The sequence below is a fragment of the Lichenostomus cassidix genome, chromosome 4 (assembly GCF_008360975.1).
Source record: "Lichenostomus cassidix isolate B80296 chromosome 4, HeHo_3.0, whole genome shotgun sequence".
Classification (NCBI taxonomy): Eukaryota; Metazoa; Chordata; class Aves; order Passeriformes; family Meliphagidae; genus Lichenostomus; species Lichenostomus cassidix.
In genome coordinates, this window is record NC_139484.1 from 63797399 (window position 1) to 63809238 (window position 11840).

The window sequence follows — 11840 nt, forward strand, 5'->3', positions numbered from 1 at the left end:
TTAACTGCTGCAGGCAGATTGGTTATGCTATGTCTAGTCTAAGTATCTTCAACCAAGAAATACAAAGATTTTTTTAAGGACAGCTGAGTTACAAATCCTGTGGATGTGTCCATAAATCCATTGCAGGCCCTGTCCATCACAGGCAAAAGCTTAAGGGCTCCTAATACTCATGAAATACTTAAGATGAGTTTAAGTATTTCATGACAGCCTATTACTCTCAGCTAGCAGTTCCATCTTCTCCAGCAGGACACCTTTCCATGGCAGAATGGGTGTTGGGGCTTCAGCAGCTCCCTTCCACTACGTTACAATGCCCTAAACATAAACTGAGAGGCTGGACACAACCCAAGTTGCAAACTGCCTTCAAGAGTTTAATTTAATCTCTGAAGATTCCTCCTTACCCCTTTTAGCAAGGGCTAAAACAGCAAAAACATCACTCAAAATAAACAAAAAAGGACTACTGAACCCACATATTCCTTTTATAATCAAACTGACAACACAGCTGCACAAGCAGACAAAAAAGGATTTTTAAAGTTAAAGATTTTAATTCTTCTCCATAAAGGCAAATTGCCAAAAATGTAACACATTCCCTTATTTACAATCATCATAAATCACATGGAAGCATGCACACTGGAACAACAAGGTACTAAATATTACTTCTTAGAAAAGTGCTGTACAGATGTGTCCCTTGTACACACACTCAGTGCTCTGTGGTGTGTGACTGATACACCCTTGTGTTGGGAAAAATGCCAAAGCATGCCTGGAAACAACATTCTGGGAGTCAGAGTAGTTTCTGGAGAAGCAGCTTACTTCCAAATCAGCAGCACAATGGGCTCTTGGCCTGAGTACTGCAGGCCCCACAGCAAGGCTGTGGTGAAAAGCAAAACCAAACTCCTGCAGAGAGACAACTCCCAGCTCTAGCAGACACTGCTATCCCAGTACATGCCACGTAAAATGCCACAAAGACTGTAAAATTCTTGCAACTGGCACATGAATTTAGTCTAAACCACTGTAGCCACAGCTCTCACTTCAAACTTCTGCACATAATGCTAGAAGAGTAAAACAAAGGAGAGCCTATCCCAACACCATCACAACCCTTAGCCTGGACAAGAGCAGCTCCACACCTGCAAATACTTCTATTCATCCCCAATAGTTGTAGGAACAACAGGCACTGAATGCATCCTCTCCTACTCTTTAACAGTAGACTAGCTCTTTGGGTCAGGCTGCAAAGCAAAATCCAGGTAAAAGCAAAATCCAGGTATTTAAGCTGTGCTGCTGTTCTAACAGTCACTCAGCCCCTTCAAAAGGATCTGATTTTACTAAACCATCTACTTTTCCCTTCTCTTCTCCCACCTGGCTTAGGCAAATGCCAGCTTAATACATCTCAGAAAACAATGAATAGGCCAAATGGGTGATCACCCAATCCAAAAGCTATGAACAGCTTGTCTTAGACAACAGCTGGAGAAAGGCTGAAATTATCTACATTCTTTTGAAGCAGTTCTTCAGGCTGGATGTACAATTCTGGTCCAGTGGAGCAGAGGAGGTTCCCTGGTTTGAGGAGTGGCATTCTTCAGTTTGACTCAATACTGGACCAATTCACTGGAGACACATCAGCACACTCTGAGGAACAAGATCTCCAGAGGGAACGTCAAGATCCATTACCTGAAGCAGCTTTGCAATATAATGCACATGTCACCTGCCACCGCAGGCACAGCAGGAATGTCCTCAAAAAAGCTTTAAGGAACATCCATTGTCATTGCAGCACAGGCTTCATGAAATCTGAAGTTTTACACTTGAGGCACAGCTTGCAGAAAACAATCTATCCTTATAAAGATCTGGAGAAACCTAAACAAAAAAGCAGGTAACAGCATTTTGTAACAGTGCTATATTGAAGCACTAACAGCAAAACACTTCCTCTTTTAAGCTGGATTGTTACAGTAGCAGTAAATGGAAAAGAGTACTGCATATGGTGAGCTTATACCACAGTATGAAGGAGAACCCCATATTGTCCATACTAAAGGAAGTGTTACAGCTAGTATGAACATTTTAAGAGGATGAATTACTGAAAAAATACTATACTAGATACCCTACATTCCGAAAACGTTTGTCAGAAAATGAAGTAGCTGAGCCTAGTCTTCCCAACCCCTCACGTAATTTTCATTTCAATGTCAATAGACTTCAATCTCAATTCTAATTAACAAATTTCTGCCAGGTCTCATATATCCTATTGACTAAGGTTTTCCTTAGAAAGCAACCAGATATATTTATATTTATTCCTGTGCAAGACAGAAATTTTCCTTTAGCAAAAGGGAAGGTCATGTGGAATTCTACCATGTAACCCACTATCTGGTTTTCCTTCCACAGATAAAGTCCCTGACATTTGAGAGTTAGAGCTCATCACACCTAAAAGCCAGGATTAAAGACAATGTAGCTCTGAACACTGATTTTTCCATCCCAGAAAACCAAGGTACTGCTCCACACAGATGCTATTTAATTCACTTTATACATTTTACATCTAACAGAGGTATTTTTTCAATTACAACAAGTGATTCCAAACCCACTGAATATATACACTCCTTAATAAAGCCTTATTTACAACAAAGACCACTGCAAAAAAGCTAAATACCAACTACTTGGAAACCAGAAAGGCTCTTAACTGTGATGTAGAGATGCTTCTTTTACCTGAATAATTTCACCTTATGTTGATTGCACGTATGCTGACTGTAAATCTCTTCTTCTTTCAGTGCAGATCCTACATGACAGCACCAGTTTTCCAAGACTTGATCTGCTGATCTCAGACTACATCCCTATTCTTCAAGTCTTTTTCTGTCACAGGAGAAATTCCTTCTTCAATATTTCTATATACAAAGAGAGACTAGATATTTTCAAATATTGAATTAGCACTTTAGAAAAGTGAATGGATATTAAATCTTATTCATGCACAAATAATTTATATTAAAAATCAATAAAGTCAGAAGAAAAATGCCATCAGCATAATTTTTAAAAGCTCTAGCCACCTTTTCCTCATATTGCTATAATGCAAAATCTAAGTGTAAAACTAATTTTGGCCATATTCTTAATAAGTTTTATTATGCAAAATATTCAAAGATCCTTGTTTAACGACAGTTACATCCTAGGCCATGTTTCAGGGTCTGTATCAAATGCAGACCAAAGACAATCTAATTACACAAAAGACTACCTGCCAATAAAACCTGTTTGACCCAGATTACCACCCACCCTATTAATGCATCACATTATCTATTGGAATCTACAGCCCAAGAGAAAATTTTCCCTAAAATCTAGTGCTGCAAATGCCAAGTTGTGACTTCATCACAAAAATATTAAGAGGCAGAATTAGGCATCAATTATTACTGAAATAATTTAAAAAACTGGCACTTTTCATTTGAGTGATAAAACACATTTTCTGGCTGACAGGTAACAATTTCAATTTACTAAGTCTGAAGCATTAGATCTTTTAATTAAGGTGCTGTATTAAGTGCAAGAGGATGGGATAAAATACTAATAAAATAAAGGAATAAAAGAGAAACTGATCTGCATGAACTGAACAGTTGGATTCTGTAGAATGATACTGGGGATGGACTACTGAAACAGAACAGGTCAAGTAAGTAGACAGCAAAAACTCACCTTGGTATTTAGATTTTCTTTCTCAATATTGTATCTTCAGCATTTGCATCTTCCCATCCTCTGTCAGGATATTCTGACTGATGTCCTTCCAATAAGCTGCTACAAAGTTTAAGCCTACAAATATAACAAAACAAGACATTAAAAAACCCTCAAAAACCAAGAAAAAAACCAGCCAAACCAAACCAAAACCCCCAAAGACTAAGCGGCTTTAATATGGTAACTTTTAAATATTAAATACAGCTACAATCTATTTACATTAACACAGACTATAACATGAGAACATAAAGACAGAATTTTACCACACAACATATAAATATTGACCAACACATTCCTAAGAAGAATAGTAAAAAATAAATAAATGAAAATTAAAAATCAATGTTTATAATAAAAGCTTGGATTGAATTACAGCAAGAAAGCAACTAAGCTTCTAAATTAATATGCAAAAATACCCTCAACCCCCAATTTATGAGCTGCATTTGATACCTCTCCAGCCTGCAGTCTGCATCTCTGCAAGTTTTGCTGTCAGGCAGAAAGAAGCTGGATTTCTGCTGCTTTGGATTACTCCATCCTGAAGAACAACTGGCTGGAATTGGGTCACTGCATAAAAACAAACAACTATCGTTGTCAGCTACAAAACAAGTTAATCTCTAGGGAGACACAGAGGAAGCTTCCAGCTCTAAGGCTGAGGAAGTGAGAGGCAAACTCCCAATTCTTTCCACAAGACAAAGAGTGTGAAATGAGCTAATAATTTTCCAGCATTACCTGGGATGGCAGATGCAGCAGAAAGCAACAGATGGAGAGTCAGCAGACTGGAAAAAGCCAAGTAAACTCAAAGAACAGAAATAACATATCACGTGTTGGAGGAAATGTAAGAAAGCAAAAAAGGTAGTAGTAATTAGTGAAGGACAAGATTAAAAGGAAAAGGACACCTTTACACCATAAGCAATAAACAGAAATAAGATCATAATCACTGGGGTATTTACCTTGTTATTTCTCTACTTTGTTGTACTGTCATTACTTCATCTTTTTCATTGCAGGCTTCCCACTCTGAGCACTTTGAAAAAGCCTCCTGATGTCCTGAGTCAGTAAGGCTGGGAAGAAAATGAAAAGGTCTGAATCCATGCACTTTTGTAACACAGTTCTTAACTTTTCAGAAGGGAGCTAGTAGTAGTAGACAGAAAAAAACGCATCTGTATACACATTTTTACTATGGTTAGTGTGAAATGTCTGCATGGCGAAAACCCTTAGTGCTGCCTAAACCTACACACAAAAAACCTGTGTTGTGTCTTCTGACAGTTTGCAATGGACCACTGTAAATACTTGCTATCATACAGTACAATTATTCCAGCATGATTTCCTTTCCTCATTAAATTGCAAATGCTTAGATAAAATTAAAGCTATTAACAAATGGAGGGAAAAATACCAGTCATATACTAAAAGTCAGTTAATAATATCAGTGAATTCCCATATGGAGCATCATTTGATACCTTTCCAGTGTGTGGTACATCTGAAGATAATGGTTTTTGCTCTCTGAAACCACAGAGGAGTCAGAATTGTTTCTTTTCCTGCGTTTCCATACTGGAGAAGAATCGGGAGAAGAGGAACTACAAAAATAAGACACAGACTTTACACACATCACATTTTTTATCTATGTCTAAATGTTTATCAGAGTTCTCCTAAATAATGGCATATGCTACAGAGGAAGTCTTCTTTTGAGGTATGATTTTTCAGTCACACAGAGGAACACAGAGCAAATGGCTCGCATTTTGGAAGCAGAACCATTTTGAGCTCCACACGTCACCCCAGGACAAGATATTTCAGTAAACAGGGAAGTACATGTCACAGTCAGTCTCCCTGCTGTTCTGCAGACAGCCACAATACTACTTAGGATGGGAACTCCTGCTTCTGAAAAGGCTGCCCTACTTTCAGCACATCCCAGCAATGGTTAAAGAAACCTCAGTACTCTGCTGTATAAACTGAGAAGCTGAAAAATACTGCCTTTCCTTCTGTTAAAGCGTGTAATTCTGCAATGCTGGTAATTTTTCCACATTCAGTGCTCTGTAGCACTGATGGATTACATTAAACAGCAAAAGTACCAAACTCCAAAGCTGAGCATTAACTGCCCTTCTACACTAACCATTTCCTACAAAAACCTGACAGCATCAACACATACTGAATCATTTCCATTAGCTAACCACAGAAGTTTTCTCTCATACCTCTCAGGTGTGCAGTCAGCCTGTCTGAATTTGTCTTCACATTCATTTCTCTTCTGCTTTTCGTCAAACACAAAGGAGCCAGAAACATCCTCATCTTTGCAGAACCATTCCTGGGAACTACCTGAAGGTTCTGTACTCCTAAAAACAGGAGGAAAAAAAAAGTTTAAAAAACTACCCAACTGGCTTACTGCTCAGCAGAAAGCAGTTAAGCTACAGTAATAATTAACAGTTCATCTCACATGACATCCAAATGGTGTAAAACCTGCAACTTCTACCACAGTTCAATTACAATGCAGCTAAAACTATTTACACAGTGCAGTTACAGAGCCAAGAGAATTCCAGTTACTCTTTTCCTCCCAATTTACTAGTCCAAATCTTGTAAAGTATGAGGTGGCATCAATTAGCAGAGCTAGCCTTGTTACAGAAATTCAAAGTTCTGAAAAGGTAAAAATATTTCCATCTTGAACATAGCTGCTACTCTCCTGCAGAGAGCAGAGAAATCTCTCTCTCACCTTCTGAAACATCACAAATCCTTGAACATATTGTTACTGTAGGAGACAAGTGGTTCCAATGACATCAGGAAAAGGAAAGATGGAAAGTTATCAAAGTCAAGGAACAGTAATCACCAAATTTCTGCTTAGGCCTCTTGCTTTCTAGAAAAGGAATATTGCTTGTGCCCACCAGTGTAAATAAAAAGGGGAAGGGAATGTACTATTTCAGGCAGACCAAATACCTTCCTCCCCATAATGCCTGACTGCAGATTAATTTAGACTAAATAACTGGAGTATCTCGAGGACTAACAGGATTCAAACGGAAAACAAAACATTCAGGCAGACTCCCATTTCTGAGTCTGATCTTTTTTCTCCCAGTCAGGAATGCTCTAAAGGAAATACAGAGCCCTCCTAAATTCTTTAAGCCCTAACTTAATTCACCCATATACACACACTGGCTGCAGATCCCAGGTTTCTTCAGCAGGAGGATCCCAGGCATGCAGTGCTATCTTCCACAGCCTGATCTGCTGGTCCCAGGATCTACGGCTGTACTTCTTAAACTTGTTGGGAGTTCTAGGATGAACTCCTGGAATTCGCTGGTTCCTGTAAATGCACAGTGGTGTTTATTGTTTCAGAATATATTTTTTTTTCCTTGAAAAGAATCCTTAGGTCACCAGATCACACAGGCATCAGTGGTCTGATAAATAAAGTGTCCATAGTTTTGAACACTTAACTGAAATGCGTGTATTATAACACATTATCAAAAATAGATCACAAAAGCAACAACCAACCATAATGTGCTAAGTCAGACTGGAGGCTCATCCAGTCCGGCACTTTGACAGCTGCCAAGAGCAGATGCCTACTGCCCACAGACAAATATGAAACAGAAGCATAACTCATACTCCTTCTGTAGTATCCTAACCTCCAGATCCCTCTACTTTTTCCTGAGTCAAAGTGCAGCTTCTTTTATTTAGTATTGTACTGAGACTGGCTGGGACGAAGTTAACTTCCTCCACAGCAGTCCCTGTAGTGCTGTGGTTTGCATTCATGGCTAAAACAGTGTTGATAACATACTTATTCTTGGTCACTGCTAAACAGTGTGCTTGCACAGCTTCAAGGCCTTCTCTTGTCCCCAGTCAGCCCTGCCCCATCCCACAGACACAAAGCTGAGGGTGAACTCTAAGCTCAGGGGGAAAACTGCTGGGAAAGCTGACTCAAGTTACCCAGAGATATTGCACACCATATAAAGTCATACTCAGCAATAAAGACCAGATGAAGAATTTGAAGAGAACTAAGGCTGTGTGTTGTTCTACACACCCACACCAGGAACAAATAAGAGTTCATCTGAAAATCTGCACCCCAGTGGAACTTACTTTGGAACTTCTTTAATGTATCTGTCATATGCGAGGGTATTCTTCCCAAAATTGATCTGTTTTTGTCTTCTCCTCAGGACCACTTCATCAGTTTCCCTTTCAGCTGGATTGGCAGAGTCACTTGAAACAGAACTTGAAAACAAAAATTAGAAGTTGGAAAGAACCTTAACAGCTTTACAAGAAGTTATATAAACACATACTCTAGAACTGCCTGTATTCCTACTCTGATAGACAGTGAGCACAACTCTTACCTCCCTAGTTCATAGAAGTGAAAAATCACATCTGCATCTCAAATAATCCCACAAGTAGCTTTTGAGATAAAACTTCTCAGTGCTACTCCCCTCCTTAAGGAAGGCTTCCTTCAGGCTTGGTATGGTACAGCCTGTCTGTGTTTCAAATCTTCATTAATGCATGTAAATTAGTCAGAGATCATCACATGGCTATTGCTAAAACCAATGCAACAACAAGCAGTAATAGCTCAGTACTTACTTTGTCATTTTTTTATTTGATGTCCTCATTGTTTTGCCTTCTTCAATTCTACCTTCCCAGTTGGGGCAACTGGAAAGAGGCCTAGAATGTTCTTGTGTTGTAGAGCTAGAAAATAATGGGAATTCAATGTGAATGTGTGCTGCTTATAACACAGGTAATGAACAGAAACATCAATAGTGGACAAAACCATCTCCACAACTGTAACACCACGGGCATGCTCCTTCTCTATTTCAGTTCAAAGTCACCTTCAGTCTGCCCTCTTCTGTCAATTTTAATGCCTCAACATTTAACAAGCCATGCAAGTAATCCAGAAGCAGATTTAGCTTATAGTCTTACTTTCCCTAAATGGTTTCACAACAACAGATGAAATTACAATCCATGCTGACAATGTCATTTTAACACAGGACAAAGATTCCACACTGAAAAGGAACATATCCACTCAGCAAGAGAAACACAAAACACTGCTGGCACATCCATTTAAGTTGCACACTCATGCCATACTGTTAACATTTTTATGACCACATCAAAGACATAGAAAACACTCCTGAATACAAGGCCTTTTCCTAAGCTCTTCAAAAGATTCAATTATTAAAGAAGCAATATTAAACATGCCATCAAAAATCAGAATCACCTTTATACAGTGTAATACTCAGAAATGTTATGAATTACATAAAAAAATATTTTCATGTACCCTCAGTAAAATATTTCCTCTTACATTCTGTTCAGTTTTCTGCCCATATCTCAGCACTCACCACTTTTTACCCTTGGAATCAGACTGTAAGATAACAGTCTCAACCACTTCCTCCACCTTAGGTCTTTAGTATAGAATATCCAAAAGCCAAGCAGATTATCCCTAGAATTACCTAAGTATAAAATTCTAGCTCATCTCAAACTGTCCTCAGTAAGGGACTGCAGAAAAAGAAAAGGTACTCACTAAGAAACTCAGTACAGCTGAATACACCAAGTGCACTGTGAAGAGACAAGGATGGTCTGCCCACACTTACACATCAAGATGCATAGGCAAATTATGAAAGTAATAACATAGGGCTTCACTGGGAATTTCATACTAATATTGAAGACTTCAGCAATAAAGGGCTTAAACTACTATCTCAGTACACAGCATTTGTCCCTTTCATTTGGAATACTTGCTAATACTATGGCATGTATTTCAGTTAGACAAACTGGATGGTCTTCTTTAGGCATGATGCAGGCATCATCTCCTAACTCTCTGCTACTGTATTATAAGAAAACACTCAACCTAAGTACATTCAAGGTTTTCTTGGAGTCCTAAAGAAAAGTGCAGGAAAATGGAGCTGTAAAGAAAATTCACATTTATTTCTTACCTCTCCAGCCAATGGTCTGAATGGCTGCATTGATATTCCTCAAACACCAAAGAATCTGAATCATTCCAGCTTCTACATTCCTGTTCTTGATGCCAGCAGTGTGGATGTTGCACAGAACTAGAAAACAAGAATTTTCATCTGAAATTAAGTCACTGGTAGTCCTGAGCATGCCTATAAAAGAACAAATATGGACAATCTGATTTGGCACACAGATATGTGATCTACATCAACTTATTCAGAGAACACTTACTTAACAAAGGTGTTACACAATGAAATTGCTGAGAAAAGGTCTTTGACTAATGCAATTAAGACATTAAAATTTTCAAGGAAGCCATTATTATTTAGATAACCAAAAATATAATCTATTTGCAAACAAAATGGCAGGGAAAAAAAACCTAACTGAAGACTATCACAAGTGTTTATGAACCTGTGGACATGTGCCAACATCTGTCAGCAGTGCACTATTTGACATTTATGTACTGCCCCATCCGGTAGTAAACTCATGGAAAAGGCAAATGCAGAAATATCACTTCAACGTACAAAAAAAAAAAAAAAAAAAAGACTAAGGAGAAGTAGGTCAAATGTTTATGTGGAAACACTTTTACACAGGAAACTCTTGACCAGACGAAGCTGCACAGTCCTCACAGGGAAGCCTGGGACAAGGAGCTGACTGTAGTGCTTGCGACACGCTGGCAGGTCAGCCAAGGATTGCTTAAGGGTTGAGTTCTCTACGTTTTTCTCCTCAGTTCTGGCAGCTTTGACATCTTAAATGACAGGTTACTAAACAAAACACAATCACAGCTTCTACTAACACCAGACCTGGCTTCTAGGCTAAGGACCACACCTGCAGATCCACCACACCTGCCCCAGAGAATGACCTGCTACTGCAAACCCTGCGCTGTAAATACACGTATTTCTGATTGTGTGAGTAACTGCAAACACACTGCTCGCTGTATGTGCCAGGTCTCCATGCTCAGCTCAACCAGGGAGCGGGAAAAAAGGGGTTTTGGTATTTTATCCCTGCGTTAACCACCCATGTTTTCTTTCCCTTCCTCCTCCGCCCTGACTGGCTTGGGGAGTTTGCTGCTCCCAGAGGCCTCCAAGTTACCAACACCACAGAGACAAACAGCTCCCTCTGAATCACAGACCAGGGAAAAGGACACTAACAAACCCGCTCGGTTGTCGCCACGGCGATGAATGGATAAAACCCTCCTCTAACCACCTTCAACCATCGCACCATTTAACGACTTTAAAGAACAATTTTAAAAAAGCACACTAGCTTAGGTGCTTCACTACAACACACGCCGTAAGCACAACACTGTTTGAAAACGAAAGAGGAAATGACAACCGAAAATCATGCCTTTTAGAAACATTCCGGTATTCGCTGCGCACCGCCCGCCCACTCCAGCCCGCAGCCGAGCCGCGCTGCTCCCAGCCGGGCCGGGGCGTCTCGCCGAGCCCACCCGCCTGCCCGGGCCGCCGCTCCCTCATCGCCACCGGCACGGGAGGCCGAGGGCGCAGGACAAGGGCTGGTTTGCAGGAGGAGCACGGGCTGCCAGCACTGCCGCCAGAGCCGCCCCGGTACAGGCAGCGCCGCACCCCCGCCCGCCCAGCGGCTCGCTGCCCGCCCCGTCCCCAGTGCCCCCGCGGCCGCTCCCACCTGCGCAGCCCGCCCGGCTCCGCTGCGCCCGGGCGGCGCGGCCCGCCGGACATGGCTGAGGCGGGCGGCGGCAGCGCCGAACATGGCCCCGGCCCGGCCCGGCCCGGCCCCGGCCGCTGTAGCAGCGCAGGCGCGGCCCGTCCTCCCGCGGGAGCGCAGGCGTGCGCCGGGCGGGGCCGCAGCCGGACGGCCCGGGACGGGGCTGTGCTTGTGGGAGGGGTGGTCGGTGGAGCAGCCGGGAAGAGAAGCGTTCTGCGCCCCTGTGAGAGCCCTGGTTCAGCTTCCGTCAGACCGAGGGCACCGCTGCCCTCACAGCATCTCCCTCCGCCCGCATCCCCCGGCCCGCTCCGCTCGGAGATCCAGGGAAAATCCAAAATCCAGCTCCCCCAGCACGGCGTTACCTCACGCAATAGCCAAGGATTGGTTTTGGGACAAGTTAGTTCCCTGCTAGATGTCGTGAGGGGTTGGTGGCCGCCACGGTGTACACGCTGCAGGAATGTGTCCCACATTTCATGCCATTAATGCAATCACAGAGCAGTTTGGATTGGAAAGGACCTTAACTTGGTCCAGTATACATATGTATCTCAATTCCTTAAATAGCGCAAAGTCAACAAACATAAGAAATG

The 11840-nt window shown here is 41.5% G+C and overlaps 1 protein-coding gene across 1 annotated transcript; it reads right to left on the bottom strand.

Moving 5' to 3' along the window:
* Nucleotides 1-520: 520 nt before the first annotated feature.
* LOC146438707 (uncharacterized) lies at nucleotides 521-11394 on the bottom strand. Its single transcript, XM_085059598.1, has 12 exons — nucleotides 11215-11394; nucleotides 9555-9671; nucleotides 8212-8316; nucleotides 7723-7854; nucleotides 6803-6952; nucleotides 5859-5996; nucleotides 5130-5246; nucleotides 4626-4733; nucleotides 4126-4239; nucleotides 3643-3756; nucleotides 2680-2872; nucleotides 521-1842 (listed from the first exon to the last, which is right to left on the bottom strand). The coding sequence occupies exons 1-10, from the start codon at nucleotides 11265-11267 to the stop codon at nucleotides 3651-3653; spliced, it is 1140 nt and encodes a 379-aa protein (XP_084915724.1). The 5' UTR covers nucleotides 11268-11394; the 3' UTR covers nucleotides 521-1842; nucleotides 2680-2872; nucleotides 3643-3650.
* Between the last annotated feature and the right edge of the window lie 446 nt (nucleotides 11395-11840).

Bases quoted from the DNA above. Each gene is read 5' to 3' on its own strand.
- LOC146438707 (XM_085059598.1), bottom strand. From the start codon at position 11,267: ATGTCCGGCGGGCCGCGCCGCCCGGGCGCAGCGGAGCCGGGCGGGCTG. The intron at 7,855-8,211 runs GTAAGTACTGAG...TTTGTTTTCAAG, and splicing joins TCAAATAAAAAAATGACAAA to TTCTGTTTCAAGTGACTCTG. The intron at 6,953-7,722 runs GTAAGTTCCACT...GTGCATTTACAG, and splicing joins TACATTAAAGAAGTTCCAAA to GAACCAGCGAATTCCAGGAG.